The 27,899-nt window shown below is 43.1% G+C and overlaps 1 protein-coding gene across 1 annotated transcript; it reads left to right on the plus strand.

Moving 5' to 3' along the window:
• Window positions 1–27,780, plus strand: LOC106573696 (voltage-gated potassium channel regulatory subunit KCNG4). The gene is made up of 3 exons (XM_014148981.3): window positions 1–548; window positions 3,972–4,875; window positions 26,322–27,780. The coding sequence occupies exons 2-3, from the start codon at window positions 4,126–4,128 to the stop codon at window positions 27,189–27,191; spliced, it is 1,620 nt and encodes a 539-aa protein (XP_014004456.2). The 5' UTR covers window positions 1–548; window positions 3,972–4,125; the 3' UTR covers window positions 27,192–27,780.
• Window positions 27,781–27,899: the final 119 nt, after the last annotated feature.

The following is a 27,899-nucleotide window of genomic DNA, read 5'->3' on the forward strand; positions in this document are numbered from 1 at the left end:
GTTACGGGATGTTAAAGGTTAACTCGGCTCCATAGTTTGTCTGTCGAACAAAACTACTGTATCTGATTACGCAACAATACGTTGGGATAGTTTACATACTTTCTTTTTTGCTGGGGCTGTGTGGCACCAGAGGGCATCGAATCTTTCCCGTGGTATTACCGTAGCAATTCGCAGTAAAGGGAAAGGCAATATTTGTTACTCAAAGTTAGGCTTTGTTAGGTGACTTGGTAAGGGAAAGTCACTTACGTTACTCACGATGCTCACCTAGCTTACTCTTCGCAAACTTGAGGTACCCTACCCTACCCGTAATACATCTGTGCAGCGCGCGCGCATCGCACAGCCTCTGCAGTACGGATCTGTAACGGGACACTCAGCTCGAATAATTTTCTCTCTTCGTATTTTGAAGAGTTTTTAATCGAGTTTACAGGTTGGGACACTGTACAAAATGTGGCAGCTGATATATTTCGGTGAGACTTGTGTGACTGATATTGAATGATCAGACGGACTGACAGCTAGAGAGGTGATCAGCTGCTCTCTTCACTAACATGGTACGTGACAAGTTTCTGTAGTCTTCATTCTTATTATTCAACGTTCACTAACGAATAATGTAGGCCTATATTCGTCATGATCATTGCGCTTCTATTGAAGTTTAATGTCAACTACCAATCTGATCATAATATTTAGAATATATTGATATTATTGTGATAGAATAGCAAGTAGCCTAGATTTGATATAAAGCCTAGATTTGATATAAAGCCTAGATTTGATCAATTGGAAGAACCAAAACAGCTATTAGAGCTGTTCCTAGCAGCAACCATATATCTGAATGAATAGTTAGAGCAGTCTCCACTGTTTAGAATTGTGTACCATATTGTACAGTAATGGCCAATGCATTAGTGGGAAGTTGAAGACAACAAGACAAGGAATGATTAATCACATAGCCTACTGGTATGCTTTATAATAAAACATTAAAGGTTATTATGTGTTCCATAAAATACTCATAATGGTAGTCTATAATAGCCTAGTATTGCCTTCCTGTGATTAGTTTGGACATAAACTCCTTTCCTTTTTAAAGAAGACTTTTATACAAAATGACCCATAGTGTGTGTGTGTGTGTGTGTGTGTGTGTGTGTGTGTGTGTGTGTGTGTGTGTGTGTGTGTGTGTGTGTGTGTGTGTGTGTGAGTGTGTGAGTGAGTGAGTGAGTGAGTGAGTGAGTGAGTGAATGAGTGTTACGAAGACTACATGATTCTTCTACATGAAGCTGTTTCATTAAATGGCAGGCAAAGGGTTTGTAGTGGACCAACAGCGGATGGCAACTTCATTGCACTTACAGATGTAGGATCCTAATTTGGTCACCCTGCTGCAGGATTATTTTCCTGCTGTAGCAAACAGGCTCAAATTAAGATCCTATATCTGTATCTCCTGTCTGTCACTAGTGAGAGCAGTGGAGGGAATGTTCCTGCTGATGTCACTGCGCCGCTAAAACACTTCCTTCAATTAACTTTCCACTAGGTAAAGCAACCAACACTCCGACAGGAATACTGTATTACCAGTGATTCTATTAATAAACAGTTTATAATTCTCTCTTCCCCCACCACGATCAAAATGAAACACATTGACAGCAGTGATTTATTAAGGGCTCGATTCAATCCGTAACACAGAAGTTCAGTGCTATAGCACGATTCATATTTGTTATAGCGTTAGTGGAGACTGCATTCATGGTAAACGCTGCATATATCAGCTCAATCGGAACTTACCTTTTTGCGATGTGGATTGAATCGAGCACTGAATCCCCTATGTAAAACTAGAGGATGTACATTATGTAGCCCACCCCTGATTTGGACTATTATCCACAGACTATTATTCACGTCCCTAACGTTCTCTAAGGAATTGGCTAATAGCCTTACCCCGCATGGTAAGGATCGGCCCCTTTTTTTCAATTTTTGCCTAAAATGACATACCCAAATCTAATTGCCTGTAGCTCAGGACCTGAAGCAAGGAAATTCAGATTCTTCATACCATTTGAAAGGAAACACTTTGAAGTTTGTGGAAATGTGAAATGAATGTAGGAGAATATAACACATTAGATCTGGTAAAAGAAAATACAAAGGAAAATAAATGTATCTTTGAAATACAAGAGAAAGGCCATAATGTATTATTCCAGCCCAGCACATTTTATATTTTGGCCACGAGATGGCAGCAGTGTATGTGCAAAGTTTTAGACTGATCCAATGAACCATCACATTTCTGTTCAAAATGTTGTATCAAGACTGCCCAAATGTGCCTAATTGGTTTATTAATACATTTTCAAGTTCATAACTGTGCACTCTCCTCAAGCAATAGCATGATATTCTTTCACTGTAATAGCTATTGTAAATTGGACAGTACAGTTAGAGTAACAATAATTTAAGATTTCTGCCAATGTCAGATATGTCTATGTCCTGGAAATGTTCTTGTTACTTACAAACTCCTGCTAATAACATTAGCCTACATAAGCTAAACTGTCCCATGGGGGACCCACTGATCCTGTTGTGGTTAAATTGATTGTGTAATTTTATACCCCAATTAATATTTGCAGTGGTTGCGGCGTGAAAGCACCCCACTGTGCAGGAAATATAAAAAGTAGTCAGATCAGTTTCATAAATATCTTGAGAAAAGAGAATCCCTGTCCAGCGTTGGAACTGGTTCAGAGATCAGAACCTAAAACCAGAAAGTAAAGAAATTATTTGAAGAACAGAACCCAAACCGAAAATTAAAGTAATCTATACTGTTCCTGTCACGTCGGTATAAAGGAATCGGGAGACAGGCGCAGGAATGCGTAATAGGGGTTTTTATTTCCCAAATGATTAAACTAAATTATTGCTGTGTAAAGGCACCGGGATGAAGACCAAACAAATACGTATACCGAACAGAGTTGAGACCCAAACATAAAAGCGAGGAGTACCTCGAATAAATACACAATCGCACAATGATTATCACACAGGACGAGACCCGTAATCATCTGCACAATACACGTGGCACAAAAGTCAAAACAACACAGGACAGGTACTTGCACGACCAACGGACATTGGAACAATAATCGACAGGACAATGGTAACAAAGGACACGCTTATACAATTACTAATCAAATGGGAACAGGGACCAGTTGTGCGTAATGACAGTTCCGGAGGGATCCGTGACAGTTCCGGAACAGAACCGTTATTTTAAAGCATGAGAACCTGTTAATAGTGTTATTTTACATTCCACAAATTGTTTTCCAGTCCCAAAAAAATCGCAACAAAGCGCCTGTGCAAAGCTCTCACTCTGTCACTAATAAACTTATTCCAGCATCTGCCTGCCAGCTGGAAATGTTGCCAGTGGGTGTGTGTGTGTAGGATACTTGCCCCTCCCGTCCGAAGCATAGGTTACTGTAGCCTACTGACAACGTTACAAGCGTAATTCTGAAATTATGGAGATATGTTTAATTAGAGAAGAATGGATTGTCTTTTTCAATACTAAATAAGGATACCATGGTTATCACGTTTCACATTGGATTAACTAACTACAGAATGGTAAGACGTGTTTTTAATTCTAGTGCTGCTGTACAAGCTTGTTAGCTAGAAAGGTTTAGAAAGGAACAGAAAGGAACAATATAAACCAGTACTTTTTTTGGGTTCGAACCGGTTCAGAACTTTATTTTGCTGGTCAGAACAGTGAAATGGAACAAAAAAAAGAATGGTTCTGTTCAGAACGAAAAACGATTGGAAAATCATTTTTGTTCCAGCCCCTGGTTGAAACAGACATGACCAGAGAGCGCCACAAATATCTCAAGCTTAATCCTCAGCTTCACTGATCCTCACATCTGCCTTGCAGAGTCTGTTGTCTGATGTGTCTGTCAGTCTCTGGACTAGAAATGTACGGCAGAGAAGGAGAAGCCTATACCACTGCAGTCTAACTGAGGTTTGATGTTCTTCTTCCCCTCTCCTATCAGTGTCTGCATGACGCCACCAGCCTGGGACCCCCTTGATCCTGCTGCAGAGCCTAAAGGGACACACCTGTCCCCAGCCCCCCGATGCCCAACTCCCAGACCAGCCACTGAGCGCCCAATGTGACCAGCCCAGCCGGCCACCCACCCGGATGCCGCCATGCCCATCATCAGCAATGCAAACCACGACTTCAGCAACCTCTCGGCCAGCGATGACAGCAGCCTCGACGCCATCTTCACCCAGATCCCAGAGACGGAGTCGGTCAAGGGGGTCTACTATCAGAGGGCCCAGTTCATTAGACGACCAGAGGACCTGCTGTCAGTTGACCACGGCCTGCTAGCGGTCATCAACGTGGGGGGCAACCGATACACCTTCCCCTGGAGCACGCTGGAGCAGTTCCCCCTTACCCGGCTGGGACGGCTCTGTGGTCTCAGCAGCCCAGAGGAGATTGCCGGTGTGTGTGACGACTATGATGAGACGCGGCGGGAGTTCTTCTTTGACCGCAGCCCCTCGGCCTTCCGCGTCATCCTCAACTTCCTGGCGGCAGGAAAGCTGCGCATGCTGAGGGAGATGTGCGTGCTGTCGCTCCAAGACGAGCTGCTCTACTGGGGCGTGGAGATGACCTACATGGAGCGCTGCTGTAAGAGGAAGATGTACACACGCATCGAGGAAATGAATGAGCACGAGAGGCAGGAGGAGGAGCAGAGGCAGAGGCACGCCCTGCTGCGCCCCCCAGTTGAGGAGACTCGCTACCGCAAGTTCATGAACCAGCTGAGGGATATGGTGGAGAACCCCCAGTCTGGATTGCCAGGGAAGATCTTTGCCTGCCTGTCGGTGGTGATGGTGGCTGTGACCGTAATAAGCCTGTGCATCAGCACCATGCCGGACCTCAGGGAGGAGGAAGACAGGGTGAGTGAGGCCAACCCCTGCTACCCCCAGCCAATGATATATATACACTAGATTTCTGACAGGAAGCACTGATTTGAAGCCACCGCACCTCCATCTTGGCAGTCCTTCGCCATTGTAAAAAAATGCATAATTTTAAAATATATTATGAAAAAATATAAATTCCCCTGAGGTAGAATTTTTTTTAAAGTTCTAATGTTACTGTCCCCACTACAACAACAAAAATACTTATATACATTTAATTTTGTCCTTGAAACATTAAATTGAAATACTGTAGAATTACATTAATTCCTGTGGAGGACTGCTTCTCCTGGGGAGTGCCAATATGGCCAACCGGTGGCTTCAAAGCCTCTCATTGGCCAATACATAGCATCAGCAATGGGTACATAGCATCAGGGTTTATATACATAATTTCCCCCAACACATAAACAATGACCACTGCAGTGCCATCAAGGCTGTAGCTTTATAAATATCCACCAAGATAACTCACATTTGTCACCCTTCCTGGAGTGTGTGTATGTGTGTGTGTGTGTGTGTGTGTGTGTGTGTGTGTGTGTGTGTGTGTGTGTGTGTGTGTGTGTGTGTGTGTGTGTGTGTGTGTGTGTGTGTGTGTGTGTGTGTGTGTGTGTGCATGCCTGCGTGTGTGTGCCATTTTCCTAATGTTTGGTGATTAAGGATGCTTAAAGCCACAGTGATTTATCCTCACAGCAGATTTATTCTTAGCGACTGAGTGAGTGATCATGAACCACGATGATCAATATGCTGGCCACAGCACAAACAGGGCATAAACAAGCTCAGAAATTCCTTCTCAATTTATTATCCTGCACCCAATGTCCGCGTGCATGCACACGTGTGTGTGTGTATGTGTAGGTGTACTTGTGTGCATGCGTGTGTGCAGTATTTGTATACTTGTTGTTGTGTTTGTGTGTGTTCTAACTGATTAACTTTCTGTACTTCTCAGTTGGGTGCATATAGTATAATACAGCTAAATTGGTCTTTCAGACACTGACCACCAAAAGTTGAATGCATGACACGCTCTCTTTCACACACACACACATTAACATACGCTTTGTTGCCTCAGGTATATTGTCTGTGCCTGTGGAGGGGTTCCCTAACTTAGTGTGCTCTCCCATCTGTGTCTGCTCATAGCAGCAGGGAATATTGAAGGCAGCCCAGCCAGACCTCCCCGATGTCAGTAAACACTAGGGGAGAGAGGGAGAGTGCGCCAACTTTGTGTGTGTTTGTGTGCGTGTGTTTGCTCTCCCATCTGTGTCTGCTCATAGCAGCAGGGAATATTGAAGGCAGCCCAGCCAGACCTCCCCAATGTCAGTAAACACTAGGAGATAATGAATGTCGCCCAACCAGACCTTTCCAATGTAAGTAAACACTAGGGGATAATGAACAGGGCCCAACCAGACCTTTCCAATGTAAGTAAACACTAGGGGATAATGAACTGGGCCCAGCCAGACTTCTCCAATGTCAGTAAACACTGGGGGATAATGAACTGGGCACAGCCAGACTTCTTCAATGTCAGTAAACACTGGGGGATAATGAACAGAGCCCAGCCAGACCTCCCTAATGTCAGTAAACACTGGGGGATAATGAACAGAGCCCAGCCAGACCTCCCTAATGTCAGTACACATTGGGGAATAATGAACTGGGCCCAGCCAGACTTCTCCAATGTCAGTAAACACTGGGAGATAATGAACTGGGCCCAACCAGACCTCCCCAATGTCATTAACCACTGGGAGATAATGAACTGGGCCCAGCCAGACTTCTCCAATGTCAGTAAACACTGGGAGATAATGAACTGGGCCCAGCCAGACCTCCCTAATGTCAGTAAACACTGGGAGATAATGAACTGGGCCCAGCCAGACCTCTCCAATGTCAGTAAACACTGGAAGATAATGAACTGGGCCCAGCCAGACCTCCCTAATGTCAGTAAACACTGGGAGATAATGAACTGGGCCCAGCCAGACCTCCACAATGTCAGAAAACACACACAGCTAACAGCACCGCAACCACAGTGTTGCAGTGGGTGCACAGGGGCCCATTTCTATAGACACTGGAGCTCTATGGGAAAAGCGATCACATTCTCACGGCAGGAATCACGCTCACAATCATATCATAGTATTTTCTGACAGGGGCCCCGGTATTGGAAAGAGAGAGGGAGAGTGTGTCAACTTTGTGTGTGTTTTTTTTTTTTTTGCGTGTGTGTGCTAACTTGTGTGCGTGCGTGTGTGGTGTGTGTGTCCGTTCATGCCTGACGTACCTTATGTGTGAGTGTGGTTGTTTTGTTTGTTTGTCTATCTGGTAAAAGATCCACAGTCTCAGTTATATTTAAAATGGAGAGTGGCTAGAGAAGGTGCAGCAAGCCGGGTCTTGCAGGAGCTGCAGGCCTGTCATATTTCATTCACACAGTAAGGCTGTTACTCACTGTTTCTAGCTGGCATGGTGGCATGGGTCAAACTCCCCTATCTGCTCATTCATCTCTGCTCTGTGTGAGAATGAGCATGCTAGTGAGGGTAGTGTTAATCAGAGAGCGAGAGAGAGGGAGACTAAAGGAGAGAAAGAGAGAGATTCACCTTTCAGCAGGACAATAACCTTAAACACAAGGCCAAATATACACTGGAGTTGCTTACCAAGACGACACTGAATGTTCCTGAGTGGCCTGTGGTAGTTACAGTTTAGAATTAAATCGGCTTGAAAATCTATGGCAAGTCTTGAAAATGATCAACAACCAACTTGATGGAGTTTGAAGATTTTTTAAAGAATAATGTGCAAATATTGTACAGTCCAGGTGTACAAAGCTCTTAGAGACATAAAGATAAAGACTCACAGCTGTAAGCGGTGATTCTGACATGTATTGACTCAGGAGTGTGAACACTTATGTAAATTAGGTATTTCTGTATTTAATTTTCAATGCATTTGCTAAAATTTCTAAAAACATGTTTTCACTTTGTCATTATGGTGTAGTGTGTAGATGGGTGAGAAACAAATATTTAATCCATTTTGAATTAAGTCTGTAACAACAAGCTGTGGAATACTGTAAGTCAAGGGGTATGAATACTTTCTGAAGGCACTGTATATGTACAGGAATATATGTACAGTAATTATATGTATAGGAACTGCAGTATACTGTATGTGCAGGAGATATAAGTACAGAAGCTATATGTACAGTAACTATAGTGCTTTCAGAAAGTATTCATACCCATTTTTTATTCCACATTTTGTTGTGTTACAGCGTGAATTCAGAATGGAAGAAATGTTTTTTTCACCCACCCATCTACATACAATACCCCATAATGACACCTCTGACTGAATACTTTGTAGAAGCACCTTTGGCGGTGAGTCTTTTTGGGTAAGTCTCTAAGAACTTTGCACAACTGGATTGTATTTTTAATTGTTTTAATGTTCACCTTTTTTTAACCAGGTAGGCCATTTGAGAACAAGTTCTCATTTACAACTGCGTCCTGGACAAGATAAAGCAAAGCAGTGCGACAAAAATAACAACACTGAGTTACACATAAATAAAAGTACAGTCAATAACACAATAGAAAAGAAAAATAGAAAAATCTATGTACAGTGTGTGCAAAAGTAGAAGAGTAGGGAGGTAGGCAATAAATAGGCCATAGAGGAGAAATAATTACAATTTAGCATTAATACTGGAGTGATAGATGTGCAGATGATGATGTGCAAGTAGAGATACTGGGGTGCAAAAGAGCAAGAGGGCAGGTAATAATATGGGGATGAGGTAGTTGGGTGTGCTATTTACAGATTGGCTGTGTACAGGTACAGTGATCGGTAAGCTGCTCTGACAGCTGATGCTTAAAGTTAGACAGGGAGATATAAGACTCCAGCTTCAGAGATTTTTGCAATTCGTTCCAGTCATTGGAAGCAGAGAACTGGAAGGAAAGGTGGCCAAAGGAAGTGTTGGCTTTGTGGATGACCAGTGCAATATACCTGCTGGAGCGCATGCTATGGGTGGGTGTTACTATGGTGACCAGTGAGCTGGTGAATAAGCGGGGCTTTACCTAGCAAAGACTTATAGATGACCTGGAGCCAGTGGGTTTGGCGACGGATATGTAGTGAGGGCCAGCCAACGAGAGCATACAGGTCACAGTGGTATGTAGTATATGGAGCTTTGGTGACAAAACGGATGGCACTGTGATGGAATGCATCCAGTTTTCTGAGTAGAGTGTTGGAGGCTATTTTGTAAATGACATCGCCGAACTCAAGGATTAGTTGGATAGTCAGTTTTATGAGGTTATGTTTTGCAGCATGAGTGAAGGAGGCTTTGTAGCTAAATAGGTAGCCGATTCTAGATTTAATTTTGGACTGGAGATGCTTAATGTGAGTCTGGAAGGAGAGTTTACAGTCTAACTAGACACCTAGGTATTTGTAGTTGTCCACATATTCTAAGTCAGAACCGTCCAGACTAGTGATGCTAGTCTGGCGGGATGGTGCGGACAGCAATCAGTTGAAGAGCATGCACTTAGTTTTACTAGCATTTAAAAGCAGTTAGAGGCCACGGAAGGAGGGTTATATGGCATTGAAGCTCGTTTGGAGGTTTGTTAGCACAGTGTCCAAAGAAGGGCCAGATGTATACAGAATGGTGTCATCTGCGTAGAGGAGGATCATAAAATCAACAGCAGCAAGAGCGACATCATTGATACAGAGAAAAGAGTCGGCCCGAGAATTGAACCCTGTGGCACCCTGATAGAGACTGCCAGAGGTCCGGGCAACAGGCCCTCCGATTTGACACACTGAACTCTATCTGAGAAGTAGTTGGTGAACCAGGCGAGGCAGTCATTTGCGAAGCCAAGGCTATTGAGTCTGCCGATAAGAATGTGGTGATTGACAGAATCGAAAGCCTTGGCAAGGTCGATGAAGACGGCTGCACAGTACTGTCTTTTATCGATGCCAAGAATGATATCGTTGAGGACCTTGAGCGTGGCTGAGGTGCACCCATGACCAGCTCGGAAACCAGATTGCATAGTGGAGAAGGTACGGTGGGATTCAAAATGGTCGGTGATCTGTTTATTAACTTGGCTTCCAAAGATTTTAGAAAGGCAGGGCAGGATGGATAAATGTCTATAACAGTTTGGGTATAGAGTGTCTCCCCCTTTGAAGAGGGGGATGACCACGGCAGCTTTCCAATCATTGGGGATCTCAGACGATACGAAAGAGAGTTTGAATAGGCTAATAATAGGGGTTGCAACAATTTCGGCGGATAATTTTAGAAAGAGAGAAGGTCCAGATTGTCTAGCCCAGGTGATTTGTAGGGATCCAGATTTTGCAGCTACTTTCAAAACATTAGCTGCCTGGATGTGGGTGAAGGAGAAGCGGGGGGGGGGGGGGGGGTAGGTTGGTCAACTTGCTGCAGGGTGGAAAGATGTTGGGTGGAAAGATGTTGGCCGGGGTAGGGGTAGCCAGGTGGAAAGCATGGCAAAAATGCTTCTTGAAATGATCGATTATTGTAGATTTATCAGTGGTGACAGTGTTTCCTATCCTCAGTGCAGTGGTCAGCTGGGAGGAGGTGCTCTTATTCTCCATGGACTTTACAATGTCCCAAAGTTTTTAGAATTAGTGCTACAGGAAACTAATGTCTGTCTGAAAAGCTAGCCTTAGCTTTCTTAACTGACGGAGTATATTGGTTCCTGACTTCGCTGAAAAGTTGCATATCGCAGGGGCTATTCGATGCTAATGCAGAACGCCACAGGATGTTTTTGTGCTGGTCAAGGGCAGTCAAGTCTGCGGTGAACCAAGGGCTATATCTGTTCTTAGTTCTACATTTTTGAGAATGAGGCATGCTTATTTAAGATGGAGAGGAAAGCACTTTTGAAGAGCAACCAGGCATCCTCTACTGACAGGATGAGGTCAATATCCTTCCAGGATACCCGGGCCAGGTCCATTAGAAAGGCCGGCTTGCTGAAGTTTGACAGTGATGAGGGGTGGTCGTTTGACCGCGGACCCTATACGCATGCAGGCAATAAGGCAGTGATTGCTGAGATCCTGGTTGAAGATTTCAGAGGTGTATTTAGAGGGCAAGTTGGAGTGTGCCCATGGTTTCGGATTTATGGTTGTACCTGCTAGTTTCCTTGATAATTTGTGTGAGATTGAGGGCATCTATCTTAGATTGTAGGATGGCCCGGGGTGTTAAGCATGTCCCAGTTTAGGTCACCTAACAGTACGAACTCTGAAGATAGATGGGGGACGATCAATTCACAAATGGTGTCCAGGGCACAGCTGGGGGCTGAAGGGGGTCTATAACAAGCAGCAACGGTGAGAGACTTGTTTCTGGAGAAGTGGAGAAGATTTTTAAAAGTAGAAGCTCGAATTGTTTGGGCACAGACCTGGATAGTATGACAGAACTCTGCAGGCTATCTCTACAGTAGATTGCAACTCCGCTTCCTTTGGCAGTTCTATCTTGTTGGAAAATGTTATAGTTAGGGATGGAAATGTCAGGATTTTTGGTGGCCTTCCTAAGCCAGGATTCAGAAACGGCTAGGACATCCGGGGTTGGCCGAGTGTGCTAAAGCAGTGTATAAAACAGACTTAGGGAGGAGGCTTCTAATGTTAACATGCATGAAACCAGTGTTTTTACGGTTACAGAAGTCAACAAATGAGAGTGCCTGGGGAATGGGAGTGATGCTGGGGTCTGCAGGGCCTGGGTTAACCTCTAAATCACCAGAGGAACAGAGGAGGAGTAGGATAAGAGTACAGCTAAAGGCTAAAAGATCTGGTTGTCTAGTGCGTTTGGAACAGAGAGTAATAGGAGCAGATTTCTGGGCGTGGAAGAATAAATTCAAGGCATAATGTACAGACAAGGGTATTGTAGGATGTGAGTACAGTGGAGGTAAGCCTAGGCATTGAGTGACGATGAGAGAGGTTTTGTCTCTAGAGGCACAATTTAAGCCAGGTGAGGTCACCACTGGCTAAGGCATATTGAGCAGGGTTGGAGGCTCTACAGTGAAATAAGACAAAAATCACTAACCAAAATAACAATAGACAGGGCAAATTTACATTATGGAGAGGCATGTGTAGCCATGTGATCATAGGGTCCAGTGCGTAGCTAGGCGAGCTGGAGGCACGCCGATTCAGACAGCTAGCAGGCCGGGGCTAGCAGGCTAGCAGATGGGTCTCAGGGGGATGTCGCAATGGGAGAGCGTGTTGAAACCAGTCGTGATGGATAAGCAGGGATCCATGTCGGCAGCAAAGGGTCCAGGCCAATTGTCAAAAGAGGTTTTGAAGCCCAGGAATTGTCTGATGGATCTCTTCGGCTAGCCGGCAGATGGGCCTAGCTCAAGGCTAGCTCATGGCTAACTGGTGCTAGCTTCGGGACAGAAACCCCCTCAGACGGTTACGTTGGCAGACCAGTCGGGCTGGATCGGCGGGGCTCCGTGTCGGCAGCAAAGGGTCCAGGCCAATTGGCCAAAGAGGTAATTGAAGCCCAGGAATTGTCTGATGGATCTCTTCAGCTAGCAGGGAGATGGGCTTAGCTCGAGTCTAGCTCCAGGCTGACTGGTTCTTGCTTCGGGACAGAGACGTTAGCCAGTAGTAGCCACTCAGATAGCAGCTAGCTAGCTGCAATGATCCGGAGTAAAGGTTCAGAGCTTGCGGTAGGAATCCTGAGATGTGGTAGAGAAAAGCAGTCCGATATGCTCTGGGTTGATATCGCGCTGTGCAGACTGGCAGGAATTGACCGGGCTGAGCCTGTCAGATGTCCGAGTTAACGATGATGACCGCTAGCAGTGGCTAACTGACTAGTAGCTAGTTAGCTGACTAGCTGCTGATGGGGGTTCCGGTTCTAAAGTATAAAAAATAGCAGATCCGTACCACATTGGGTGAGGCGGGTTGCAGGAGAGTATGTTCAGTCCGTAGATGGAAATTGAGATTAAAAATATGAAAAATATATTTGAAGAAAAAGCAATATATACACGGGACAGGACAAGACAATCAAAACAGACATCCCACTGCTACGCCGTCTTGGGTTTTTCCAGTATAGTAGTTGCCCCTTATTCTTAAAAAAAAATCCTTTAAGCTCTGTCAACTTGATTTTTGATCATTGCTAAACAGCTATTTTCAAGACTCGCCATAGATTTTCAAGTAGATTTAAGTCAAAACTGTAACTAAGCCACTCAAGAGCATTCAATGTCACCTTGGTAAGCAACTCCAAGGTATATTTGGCCTTGTGTTTTAGGTTATTGTCTGTTGGAAATCAGACTGAACCAGGTTTTCCTCTAGGTTTTTGCCTGTGCTTATAGCTGTATTCCATTTCTTTTTATCCTAAAACACTCCCTAGTCCCTGCCAATGGCAAGCATACCCATAACATGATGCAGCCACCACCATGCTTGAAAATATGAAGACTGGTACTAAGTGATGTGTTGTGTTTGCCCCAAACATAAAGCTTTCTATTCAGGACATAAAGTTAATTTCTTTGCCACATTTTTGCAGTTTTACTTTACTGACTTATTGCAAACAGGATATGTGTAAATAAACATTTTTATTCTGTACAGGCTTCCTTCTTTTCACTCTGTAATTTAGGTTAGTATTGTGGAGTAACTACAATGTTGTTGATCCATCCTCAGTTTTCTCTTATCACAGCCATTATTCTCTGTAACTGTTTTAAAGTCACCATTTGCAGTATTGCTTAAGGCCCTGATTCCTACCCGAGTTAATAGAGCGTAAAAGGAATGTAATTCCATTTTTATACACCTTTCTCTTTTCTCTCTATGCATATTCTGACCTTGAATTTAAGCTTGAGAATGAATAAGGTTAAGCAAGCCTGCCGGTTCCAAGTGGAAAAAGTATTTTTTCTTTTTTCCGATAGAAATAACAGCATTCTCCATGCAGTGTAATTAATAAATGGATGAGAGCTATTGATAAGAGCTAGGTAAATGAGTAATCCTTTTGGAGATTGGGATTGTAAATACACATAGCAATTGTTTTAGATTATTTTTTCCTTATGATCCCTGGAGAAGAATGTGAAACGAGCCATATGGAAGCAAACTGAAAATATCATATCAACATGACATGTATTGCAGCACTTTTCTATAGGGAAATAGGATACATATAGCTGTGCCATTATTCCGGATATTAATTGTGTGCCCTCATCATTTGCGTGGATGAAATTTGGACACCGTAGTTATAGGCTTCTGTAGGACTGAACCTGCCGAATTGATGTATGCTCTTTAGAATGTTTTAATTATAGCCAATGCCCGGGCTTTTCTCTGTTTTGTTTTACAATTTCTATCATGTTAAATATTAGCCACTATCGGGAGCCTTCGTGAGTAATACCCACATACATTTATAACTGTCACTTTAGTGTTAGTGTTCTTAAATTTGTAGCTTACATTTTGCATCATTCCATTCCGTTTACCTTTCTTTCCTCTGTCACGCCATGTAAGTTGTTCCTGAGGGTCGTTAGCATTAGTGGATCTTATTAGGCTAAAATTGTGCAATAATTGGGGACACGTCCCCTATTTGAATCGTTATGGAACTCAGGCCACACTTAGCAGGTTAAACCTGGAGCGTGGCGCATGGTTCATGACAACTGAATTGTTGTTGTCATACAGTTCCATGGTTAGTGAGAATTAGGGTAGATTTACAGGAATATTGTTCAACCCCTATTGTACACTTTTTTCCACCTTCCAATATTTAATTAATCGAACTTGATGGCAACTTTCAGGATGAATAAAAAACCACTGTGATTTTATATACACTACCGTTCAAAAGTTTGGGGTCACTTAGAAATGTCCTTGTTTTTTAAAGAAAAGCACATTTTTTGTCCATTAAAATAACATCAAATTGATCAGAAATACAGTTGCCAATTACAGAATGTTGCCAATTACAATTGTAGCTGTAAATGGAAGATTTTGTATGGGATATCTACATAGGTGTACAGAGGCCCATTATCAGCAACCACTACTCCTGTGTTCCAATGGCACGTTGTGTTACCAAATTACTTCCAGTCATTGCGCTAACGCAATTTATCATTGCCGCTCAAAATGACCTCTAACTGCACATTTTTACTCCTGAACTTGTTTAGGCTTGCCATGTCAAAGGGGTTGAATACTTATTGACTCAAGACATTTCAGCTTTTACAATTCTAAAAACAAAATTCCACTTTGACATTATTGTAACGGCTGTTGCAAGGAGTAGACCAAGGCGCAGCGTGTTGAGTGCTCATCATATAATTTTAATAGAACACTTTAAACAAAACGAGAAAACGAACGACAGCCAAACAGTTCTGTCAGGAACATCAACTAAACAGAAAGTAACCACCCACAAAACCCAAAGGAAAACAGGCTGCCTAAGTATGGCTCCCAATCAGAGACAACGATAGACAGCTGTCCCCAATTGAGAGCTATACCCGGCCAAAACAAAGAGATACACAAAGCATAGAAAACGGAACATAGAATGCCCACTCTAGTCACACCCTGGCCTAACCAAAATAGAGAACAAAAACCTCTCTATGGCCAGGGCGTGACAATTATGGAGTATTGTGTGTAGATCAGTGAGACACAATCTCAATTTAATAAATGTTTAATTCAGGCTGTAACACAACAAAATGTGAAAAAAGTAAAGGGGTGTGAGTACTTTCTGAAGGCACTGTATATGTACAGGAACTATATGTACATTAACTATATGTCCAGTAACTATATGTACAGTAACTATATGTACAGTAACTACATGTACATTAAATATTTGTACAGTAACGATATGCGCAGTAACTACATGTACAGTAACTATATGTACATTAACTATATGTGCAGGAACTATATGTACAGTAACTATATGAACATTAACTATATGTGCAGTAACTATTTGTACAGTAACTACATGTACAGTGACTATATGTGCAGTAACTATTTGTACAGTAACTATATGTACAGTAACCACATGTACATTAACTATATGTACAGTAACTATATGCACAGTAACTACATGTACAGTAACTATATGTACATTAACGATATGTGCAGTAAGTATATATACAGTAGCTGTATGTACAGTAACTAAATGTGCAGTAACTATATATACAGTAACTACATGCACAGTAAATGGTTTGGAGGCATACATTGCAGAATAGCTTTTTGCTGTTAGTAAATCCTTACAGTTTCTCTTAGAGAGTATGTTCCTCAGGCAATATAGTAAGACTAAGGATAAGGCGAGCAATTCCTGATGTAGTTATGAAATACAAATGCGTAGTGTATAAATTTATCGAGAGTAAAGAGAGTAAGGGTGTGGCTGTGTAAACTCTGAGGGAGGCCACAGCAGATAAATAAAAAAAGCTAAACCCCAACAACACCCACAGGGCAAGAATGCTTTACCATACTCTGACCCCCTCAACACAAATGTTGATTCACTCCCACACTGTCAGATTATGTTGGAATTTTTTGAATTATCATAAAAAGCTATGTAAAAAGCTTCTTTCATATGTCAGACAGCTATTGGCTTTTTCTCAAACACGTTGTTTATTCTGTCAGAAGATGGGGTTTTCAGACATTGCAGAGGAAAACATTAACTTTTGCAACACAGCGTGTGTACAGTACAATATTTCTCTCTGATTCATGTCTTCTAACTGTGCTGCCCTGTGGCGCCAAGAAAAGTTTTTCAAATATGCTCCTCTTTTAATTCAGAGACTCAGACTGGGGGAGTAATTGAATGGTGGTTTTATGTTCTTATTAGATTTTTTGCAGTATATTTGAGTGGATTCTATGTGCTGTTTAATAGCCTCCCTCTCAGGGCAGCGTCACTCCCAGGGCATTAATCAGGAGGCCAGTGTAAACCAGCCCTGCATCTCTCCCTTCCTGCAGAGCTGATGAAATGTTAAAGACTGTCTCTACTCAGAAACAGCCTACTATCACCTGCATTAGAGCACTCTCACAGTCACCATCTGATTAAGTTATAGACTTGAGTGTGAGAGACAGGGATGGTGTTATAACCCATTTATTAAGTGTTAGGAGCTGTTTTCATGATCAGACAGGGTGGTGTTATAACCCATTTATTAAGTGTTAGGAGCTATTTTCATGATCAGACAGGATGGTGTTACAACCCATGTATTAAATGTTAGGAGCTATTTTCATGATCAGACAGGGTGGTGTTACAACCCATTTATTAAGTGTTAGGAGCTGTTTTCATGATCAGACAGGGTGGTGTTATAACCCATTTGTTAAATGTTAGGAGCTGTTTTCATGATCAGACAGGGTGGTGTTATAACCCATTTATTAAGTGTTTGGAGCTATGGAGCTATGTGCCGGGCTGGGATGTGGGAGTCAAGCAGACTAGACTGGTGGATGGGACTGTTGAGACAGGATAAAGTAAACATATCTGTGGCTGACCCAATATACCTCTCTTCTACAGAGGTGTTTATGAGTCTCTCTTATGAGTCACACACACACACACACACACACACACACACACACACACACACACACACACACACACACACACACCGAGGCACTCAGGCCTGCTCAGTGTCTGCATGTCTGGGCTTAAGAGCTGAGATGGAGCTGGAACAGGGGATTTATCTCTCTATAGAGCTGTGAAGTGTCATAGAGGTGTGGAGGAATGAGGTACCGTGGAGAGAGACAGAGCTGAAGTTGTGGGATGACTTATTTCTATAAGGAAGGACTATTATGGATATTACTGCCTATCTGGTCATACATTCAGTGTGTTAATGTGCTGTATGGTTGTCAAGTTGCGTTTAGATAGAGCATAAAAGCAGTATGAGTTTACTTTAATCTGTTAATATACAGCACATCACATATTTTTGCAGACAAGCTGTCATACACAGATGGATACTACAGTAGAATTAATAGTGGATGTACTGTGGTTTGAAGGCTTCCCTGGTCATGTGGACGCCCAAGCCCGGCCCAGACAGATGTTGTTCCTCTGTGTTCAGTGAGACCTGTAGGGGAGACTGTGAGAGAGTTGTTCCCCATGTGTCTCCATCTCTCCCCCGGACCATAGTCAACAGCACTCAGGAAGCCCCCTGCAGTGCTGCTGTCCCCAGCGAACCAGAGCAGCACATCAGAATCCCATTCTCCTGGGAGCTAGACCGCAACCAAGTGCCTCATCTCTCTGCGAGCAGGGCACCCCAATGCCCCAGTGGCGACAGAGAGTATGCGCGAGTATGTGTAAGTGTGTGTCTGTGTGCGTGTGTTGAAGAAAGAAATCTATGTGCCTGTTGAGCCTATGAGTGTTTGTTTTTTGTGTTAAAAGACATAACTCCGTTCTAGAAGTGTGTTTCTATTTAAGGTACATAAAAAAGAGAACAGATGGTTCAGTCAGATAAGGCGCCTGCTACTGCTGTTGCTACTGCTGTTACTACTGCTGCATGCCATGGCAGAAATAGAGAGTTATGATGTGTGACGGGACCACATGCTTTCCATGTCACCTCATCTTTATCCATTCACTCATCCTTCTTCTCACCCTGAGCGCACCATTTTTCTCCTCCATTAAGACACAATGGCTGTTAGTGGGAAAGCTGTTCTCTCCTGTGGGAGCCAGCCTGCCCAACCAGAGATATTGAGATAAATGCCTGTTAGGCTGGGTTACTATAAGCTCCGCTCCAGGTTAACACCACCCATATGTAGCTGGCACCTCAAAGTCTACACTACAGTATCAGGAAAGTAGAGGCATTAGTGTGTTTGTCTGCCTCATCTAGTGTACCCTGCGTCAAGACTGGATTATAAAGATTAAAGATTTGGGACTATTTGTGTGTGTGTGTGTGTGTGTGTGTGTGTGTGTGTGTGTGTGTGTGTGTGTGTGTGTGTGTGTGTGTGTGTGTGTGTGTGTGTGTGTGTGTGTGTGCGTGTGTGTGTGTGTGTGCGTGCGTGCGTGCGTGTGTGTGCCTATCTCTCAGTGTGTGAGTTATGTTTGAATCTGAGTCTAAGCACAAGTGAGTTAGTGGTCATGTAACAGTTTGGCATCTGGCTGTAGTTTTCCCTGTGTGTTATGCTACCCCAGGAAGTGAACAGACGAGTGGGGACATGATGAGACATTAGGGCATCCAAACCCCCGCTCCCCTTTGTGCTTCAGAGCTTGAAAAGTGAGCACAAGGTCACAGTGAAATATGTGTCCATTGGTGCACAGTATGATGAAAGTCCTGTTGAAGGTAAACATGATGGATGAACTGAATATAGTTTTGAACTGAATCTTTCTGGTTTTCTCCCGCTCCTCTCAAAAATGTGTCCTTTGCTGTGCCGGAGGCCCAGAGGCAGCTGGAGAGTGGGGTAGTTATAGAGATGATCCAGCATGATGGTCCAGTGGGGTAGTTATAGAGATGATCCAGCATGATGATCCAGTGGGGTAGTTATAGAGATGATCCAGCATGATGATCCAGTGGGGTAGTTATAGAGATGATCCAGCATGATGATCCAGTGGGGTAGTTAAAGAGATGATCCAGCATGATGGTCCAGTGGGGTAGTTATAGAGATGATCCAGCATGATGATCCAGTGGGGTAGTTATAGAGATGATCCAGCATGATGATCCAGTGGGGTAGTTATAGAGATGATCCAGCATGATGATCCAGTGGGGTAGTTATAGAGATGATCCAGCATGATGATCCAGTGGGGTAGTTATAGAGATGATCCAGCATGATGGTCCAGTGGGGTAGTTATAGAGATGATCCAGCATGATGATCCAGTGGGGTAGTTATAGAGATGATCCAGCATGATGATCCAGTGGGGTAGTTATAGAGATGATCCAGCATGATGATCCAGTGGGGTAGTTATAGAGATGATCCAGCATGATGATCCAGTGGGGTAGTTAAAGAGATGATCCAGCATGATGGTCCAGTGGGGTAGTTATAGAGATGATCCAGCATGATGGTCCAGTGGGGTAGTTATAGAGATGATCCAGCATGATGATCCAGTGGGGTAGTTATAGAGATGATCCAGCATGATGATCCAGTGGGGTAGTTATAGAGATGATCCAGCATGATGATCCAGTGGGGTAGTTATAGAGATGATCCAGCATGATGGTCCAGTGGGGTAGTTATAGAGATGATCCAGCATGATGATCCAGTGGGGTAGTTATAGAGATGATCCAGCATGATGATCCAGTGGGGTAGTTATAGAGATGATCCAGCATGATGATCCAGTGGGGTAGTTATAGAGATGATCCAGCATGATGGTCCAGTGGGGTAGTTATAGAGATGATCCAGCATGATGGTCCAGTGGGGTAGTTATAGAGATGATCCAGCATGATGATCCAGTGGGGTAGTTATAGAGATGATCCAGCATGATGGTCCAGTGGGGTAGTTATAGAGATGATCCAGCATGATGATCCAGTGGGGTAGTTATAGAGATGATCCAGCATGATGATCCAGTGGGGGTAGTTATAGAGATGATCCAGCATGATGATCCAGTGGGGTAGTTATAGAGATGATCCAGGCCTGGCAGCCTGGCAGCTCACTGCTGATATGAGAAGGAATGTAAAGAGAGACAAGGAGAAAGAATGAGGGAGAGATATAGTTAGGCGGGAAAGGAAGAGGTAAAGTCGCAGAGGCAGGAAGATGGAGGCTAGTGAAAGACAGTAGAGGCAAAAGCCAAATTATAGACCTTCTTCTAAGACAGAGCAGCAGCCCCTGGTTTGTGATCTATCCTCTGTGCTGCCGGCCCTTTTTACTGGCTTCACTTATTTATATTGCAGTCTTACTTCAATAAGAGGAGCTACCTCTTGTTCCTCAGTGTCTCTCTGCATAGAAACGCACACAGAAATAAATGCACGAACGCATCCGCACACACACACTCGCACGCGCGCTCGCGCAAACACACACACACACACAGCTCTTTAACAATCTATCCACATAATGAACTCGCATTCACATACTGTATGTACGCAGCCATAGACACATACAGTTATAATAGCAGACAAAACAACATTTTGCTCCTGCCCTATATACTGTACATAGACTTGGAATCACTGGCCACTTGAATAATGGAACAATAGCCACTTTAATAATGTTTATATAATGTGTACATACTGGTTTACTCACCTAATATGTATATACTGTATTCTATTCTACTGTATTTTAGTCAATGCCACTCCGACATTGCTCAATCTAATATTTATATATTTCTTAATTCCATTATTTTACTTTTAGATTAGTGTGTATTGTTGTGAACTGCTAGATATTACAGCACTGTTGGAGCTAGGAACACAAGCATTTCGCTACACCCGGAATAACATCTGCTAAATATGTGTGTGACCAATTCAATTTCATTTGATTTGATAGTAATGGAGTTCATCCGGATCCATATCCTTGTTGGAGCTGCAGCACGTCTGAAGTACCTGAAGACAAGTGACAGAGCGAGAGAGAAGGACAAAATCATACAGTAAATCTACTACATGGGCAATCACAAGATCAATACCACAAAAGGAGTTTTTACTATTACAGTACTTAAGCTTCTCTTTCCCAGGCTAATGAGTCTGTGGGAGTCTTGACTGTGAAAAGGCCACTTGACTGTTTTTAGAGCTCTATTGTTATTGCCTCTGTGTGAAGAGTTGGTCCTTCACAGCGAAATGTGCATAGTTTCACACAACGCTATAAACACTAATCTCAGCACCTAGAACTGAATCAGCTAAGGCACGTACAAGAGACTATAAACACTAGGGGCTTTATTCAATCTGAACTTCAGCGATACAGATTGAATAGAGCCCTAAAGCAGTGCCTTCAGAAAGTATTCTCACCCCTTGACTTTTTCCACATTGTTGTGTTACAAAGTCAATTCAAATTAATTTAATTTTTTTTAAATTGTCAACGATCTACACAAAATGTCAAAGTGGAAGTTCAAGTCTACAAGTAAATAAAAAACGAATGGAAAATAAAACACTAATATATTTTAATAAGATAAGTATTGAGTCAATACTGTACATTTTAGAATCACCTTTGGCAGTGATTACAGCTGTGAGTCTTTCTGAGTAAGTCTCTAAAAGCTGTGCACACCTGGATTGTACAATATTTGCACATTATTCTTTAAAACATTATTCCATCTCTGTCAAGTTGGTTGTTGATCATTGCTAGACAGCCATTTTCAAGTCTTGCCATAGATTTTCAAGCTGTAACTAGGCCACCCAGGAACAATCAATGTCATCTTAGTAAGCAACTCCAGTGTATATTTGTCCTTGTGTTTTAGGTTATTTTCCTGCTGAAAGGTGAATTTGTCTCCCAGTGTCTGTTGGAAGTTTTCCTCTAGGATTTTGCCTATGCTTGGCTATTCTGTTTCTTTTTATCCTGACTAGGGCAAGGAAAATGCTTGAAAATATGTGGTACTCAGTGATGTGTACTCAGTGATGCCCCAAACATAACGCTTTGTATTCAGGACAAAAAGTTTGGTGTTTTTTGCCACATTTTTTGCAGTATTACTTTAGTGCCTTATTGCAAGCAGGATGCATATTTTGGAATATTTTATTAGTATTGTGGAGTAACTACAATGTTGTTGATCCATCGTCCGTTATCTCCTATCACAGACATGAAACTCTGTAACTGTATTAAAATAACCATTGGGTTCATGGTGAAATCCCTGAGCGGTTTCCTTTCTCTCCGGCAACTGAGTTAGAAAGGGTGCCTGTATCTTTGTAGTGACTGGGTGTATTGATACATTTATTTTATTTTATTTAACTATTATTTAGGTCAGTTGAGAACATATTATTATTTACAATGACAGCCTACATGATCCAAAGTGTAATTAATAACACTAATAACTGCAACATGCTCAAAGGGATATTTAATGTCTGCTTTTGCGAACCTCTTGCCTTCTTTGCAAACCATTCTTTGCAAACCACACAGTCCATGTAACTTATTTTGTGACTGGTTAAGCACATTTTTACTCCTGAACTTATTTAGGCTCGCCATAACAAAACGGTTGAATACTTATTGACCCAAGACATTTCATCTTGTAATTTTTTATTAATTTTTAAACATTTCTAAAAATATAATTCCACTTTGACATTATGGGGTATTGTGTGTAGATCAGTGATACAATCTCAATTTAATCAATTTAAAATAAATTCTGTTAAACAACAACATTTTGGAAAAGGTCAAGTCGTGTGTATACTTTCTGAAGGCACTGTAGATATAAGCTGTGAAGGCATGATAGGAGAGGTGGTGTCTGATCAGAACAGTGTCTGTATATGCTTGGGCTACATGCTATGTTTAAGGAAGAGTCCACCAAGCAGAGGAGAGAACATCTCAGTTTATTATCCTATTTTATTCTCCTCACTCTATACCGTATTCTCTATAGCCATGTAAACAAAGGATCTAATTCATCATCTCTCTTTTGCTTAACAGGATACCTCAGGATTGTGGCAATGAAGACCTGTATCTACTTCCTGAGAGTTAACTCGTGGATACCATTTTAATGTCTCTGCGTGCAGTTTGAACGAAGTTGCTAACTAGCTTTAGCGCAATTGCTAGCTAGCTTTAGCGCAATGACTGGATGTCTATGGTAACTGCTAGCATGCTAAATTGTATCCATGGGTTCATCTGACTTTGGGGAAGTAGATGAAGGGCTTCATTACCAATATCCCGAAGTATCCCTTCATTAATGGCTTAAAAACATGCATTGAACATGGTCAGAATTCTCTCCCTCTCTCTTACCGTCAGATGTTTCAAAAGTGGTTTTCCTGAATGGCAGCTGATTTTAATTATTCAGATTAATAATTGTTTAGGTTTTGAACCAAAGCCTTGCAAATGTGTAGACAAATTTCACTCTAGTAATTGGGGTGCCATTGAGTGATAACTCCACTGCTATTCTGTTAGAAGCATCTCTGAGAATGTTGCTAACCCTTTCTGAGGGTAGGTAAGTAAGCTGTCGTACATGGCAGGCAATATTATTCAGTTGCAGCTGTTGGTTGTACAGTATGTTACTCTCATTTACTATTTTCAATTATTCTATTCCGTCACTCTACTCGTCACATTCCGACTTTGGAATTTTTCAATAGTGATCATGATGATGTGTTTTCCAGTCAGAGGCACTTTGGCAGCAGCCGCGTTGAATTGACTGCTGCTGTTGAAATGAAACGTCATTGACATTTGGTACAGAACAAGTCAGTAAGATAAGGTCAGAGGGAGTGCATTAGCTGTGAGAAATGAACCATTATACAGATGAGTGGGAGAGTGGCACTCTGCCTTAATGTGCTCAATGTCCCAGAGTGCAAGGCAGATTTACCTCTCAGCTCAGGTCAGCTCTCTAAATGGATAGAGGTAGAGGTCATCAGATCCTCAAAAAGTTCTACAGCTGCACCATTGAGAGCATCTTGACTGGCTGCATCCCTGCTTGGTATGGCAACTGCTTGGCATCTGACCACAAGGTGCTACAGAGGGTAATGTATACGGCCCGGTACATCACTGGGGCCGAGCTACAGTACCTGCCACCCAGGACTTCTATACCAGGGGGTCAGAGGAAGGCCCTAGAAATTGTCAAAGACTCCAGCCACCCAGGTCATGGACTGTTCTCTTTTCTACCACATGGCAAGTGGTACCGATGCACCATTTCTGGTACCAAAAGTACCCCCCAAGCCATAAGACTGCTAAATAGTTAACCAAATAGCTACCAAGACTATCTGCATTGACCCCCCTTTGCACTAACTATTTTGACTCATCACAAACGCTGTTGCTACTGCTTATTATCTATCCTGTTGCCTTATCACTTTACCTCAACCTATCACTTATCACTTTACCCCTACTGTACCTTTACCCCTACCACTTTACCCCTACCTATATGTACATATCTACCTCATTTACCTCATACCCCTGCAAATCAACTTGCTACTGGTACCATGTGTACTGTATACAGCCAAGTTATCGTTACTCATTGTGTATTTATTCTTACTAATGCTTACTTATGGAAGAGACCATAAGTCAGCATTTCACTGTTAGTCTTCACCTGTTGGTCTTCACCAGCTGACTGAGCTGACATATGCAGCGTTTGCCGTAAATGCAGTCTCCGCTAACATGGGAACATTGCCTTTAAATTTCAATCACGTTGTGATACGGCGCTAAAAAGGTCATATTGTATATTTGCATGTTTCCAATTCATGATGCGTTTCTGTTGTATGTGTGTTTGCCATTAAAACCCTTTCAGGCGTTTATGGGCCAATGGAGAATACAATTAAAAGGCATGCATGCTCCAAGGCCTACTGGGAGGGACACATTGTAAAGAATTAACAAAAAAACAGAGCAAACTAGAATGCTATTTGGCCCTAAACAGAGAGTGCACAGAGGCAGAATACTTAATTAGATACACATATTTCCCTAAGATTACACAGACCCACAAAGAATTCGAAAACAAACCCAATTTTGATAAACTCCCATATCTATTGGATGAAATACCACAGTATGCCATCACAGCAGCAAGATTTGTGACCTGTTGCCACAAGAAAATCGCAACCAGTGAAGAACAAACACCATTGTAAATACAACCCATATTTATGTTTATTTATTTACCCTTTTGTACTTAACTATTTGCACATAATATAACATTTGAAATGTCTTTATTCTTTTTGAACTTTTGTGTGTGTAATGTTTACTGTAATTTTTTTTGTTTATTTTACTTTGGTTTATTATCTATTTCACTTGCTTTGGCAATGTTAACATATGTTTTCCATACCAATAAAGCCCCCTTTAATTGAAATTGAATTGAGAGAGAGAGAGAAATTAGGGCAAGAGGTGTGAGAAGGAGAATGTTGGGGAGGGGGGTGATAAATGAGACAGAGAAGGTGTTTGTGTGAGGGATGAGACAAGGAAAGTGTGTGTGTGTGTGTGTGTGTGTGTGTGTGTGTGGGTGTGTCGTGTCGTGTCGTGTCGTGTGCTGTGTGCGTGTGCGTGTGCGTGTGCGTGCGCGTGCGTGTGCGTGTGTGTGTGATGGTGGGAGAGAGAGGGAAAGAGGAAGAGGAATGGAAGACAGCTAGGGAGGGAGTAAGGGATGAGATCAGGGGCTGATGGGAGAGAGGAACAGAGGAGTGTGTCTGTGTCTGTGATCTGCGAGAGATCGGTGTCGCTGGCTGGGGATAGTATTTTTACTGGCCTATGAGTGTGTAATTACCTGCCCCTCTCAAGGCAGTTAAAGGGAATTCTGGCCTGTTTGTCTTTTGTGTTTGTGTTCAGAGTGTGTCGAATTAATCTTTGATCTTGCCTAATGAATTGATTGCTTCCCACTTATCTATCAGTGTAGCATGTAGAGTAGGTGTAAGCTGATATATTAATTACTAGATGGTTATCTAACCCACTGATATCTGTCCCTCCCCTTGTGTGTCCTTCTCTCTTTCTTCCTCTTGACCACTTTCTACCTACTCATCTCTCTGTTTTTCCAATTCTCCCTCTCCGTCCCCTCTCCTCTCTCTCTCATCCCCCCTTTCCCCCCAAACTCTCTCTTTCTTTCTCTCTCTCTCTCTCTCTCTCTCTCTCTCTCTCTCTCTCTCTCTGTGTCACAGGGTGAGTGTTCTCAGAAGTGTCGCAATATGTTCATTGTGGAGACAGTGTGTGTGGCCTGGTTCTCCCTTGAGTGGATCCTGCGCTTCATCCAGGCTCGCAGCAAGCTGGAATTCATACGTGGGCCCCTCAACGTCATTGACGCCATGGCCATCTTGCCCTACTACGTGTCCCTTGTGGTGGATGAGGATGACCCGGCCATGGACCATGAGAAGGCCGGAGGGACCAGCTACCTGGACAAGCTAGGCCTGGTGCTGCGGATCCTGAGGGCCCTAAGGATCCTGTATGTGATGAGGCTGGCCCGTCACTCTCTGGGCCTGCAGACTCTGGGCCTAACGGTGAGGAGGAGCACCAGAGAGTTTGGCCTGCTGTTGCTCTTTCTGTGTGTGGCCGTCACCCTCTTCTCCCCGCTGGTCCACCTGGCTGAGAGTGAGCTGACCGGAGTCGAGGACTTCAGCAGTATCCCTGCCTCCTATTGGTGGGCCATCATCTCCATGACGACGGTGGGCTACGGAGACATGGTGCCACGTAGCATCCCGGGCCAGGTGGTGGCGCTGAGCAGCATTCTGAGTGGCATCCTAATCATGGCCTTCCCTGCCACCTCCATCTTCCACATGTTCTCTAAGAGCTACCAGGATCTCAAGCGGGAGCATGACCGCCTGTTTAAGGAGGAGTGTGCGGCGGCAGCGGCCTTAGCGGCAGCCAGCGGGGAGGGCCAGGAGGGGAGCGAGGACTTCCCTCCCCCAGGGCTGCGCCAAATGTGTCCAGACACGGAGAGCACTCGCTCTCTGGAGTCCCTGTCCTTGCTGGAGAATGGTGTTGAGGCTAACCAGCGTAGCCACAGCCTCAGGCTGCCAGCAGGAGCCTTTTAGACAGTCAAACAGGCCTCACCTGGCCCGGGGCCCACACACTGGGGACAGGGAGGCCTCAGCAGGCTCACTCATCATAGACTTAATAGATGATGTAGTAAAATATCCAATCCAAATATTTCTCTCCATTGCTGTCTTTCTCTCTTCGACAATATTGCGTATTTCACTCACCACATACTTGTTTTCATTTTAGTTTCAATCTCTGTCTGAGATCAGAAGGTCCAGAAGGACAAATGGAAGCCGTAGCCACCTGTCTACCCTAGACATCTGTACTGAGCTCAAGTGATTTTATTTTTGAGAGGCTTTAAAAGCTGTACTTAAAAGACCTCAGATATCATACTGGATGGTTCTGACTCTCCCGTGCTGGATAAATCCTCTCTCTTTAGCTGCAACAAATGCAAAGATACACACAGACTACCCTGGATTTGGCTGCTTGAGTGTTTGGAGTCACGGAGATGGAGCTATTTGCCACCGCACGCTTCGACAAGCAGTGATCATAGAGCTTTTATAATCTGCTTGAGAAAGAGAGCCATGTGTGTAGAATGAACTTTGTAAGGCTCTAAATAAAAACACAAGTGATCTCAACTACGCAGATGTCGTTGTTTTCTGTCTTTCTAAGGAAGGTATATGGGTGATTCTACAGAAGTGGTATAAATTGCAGTTCCACCCCCAAAAAACTATAAAAAATAATAATGATGTATCCAAACATAG

Source organism: Salmo salar, chromosome 16 (genome assembly GCF_965601325.2).
Source record: "Salmo salar chromosome 16, fSalSal1, whole genome shotgun sequence".
Classification (NCBI taxonomy): Eukaryota; Metazoa; Chordata; class Actinopteri; order Salmoniformes; family Salmonidae; genus Salmo; species Salmo salar.

Bases quoted from the DNA above. Each gene is read 5' to 3' on its own strand.
- LOC106573696 (XM_014148981.3), top strand. From the start codon at position 4,126: ATGCCCATCATCAGCAATGCAAACCACGACTTCAGCAACCTCTCGGCC. The intron at 4,876-26,321 runs GTGAGTGAGGCC...TCTGTGTCACAG, and splicing joins TCAGGGAGGAGGAAGACAGG to GGTGAGTGTTCTCAGAAGTG.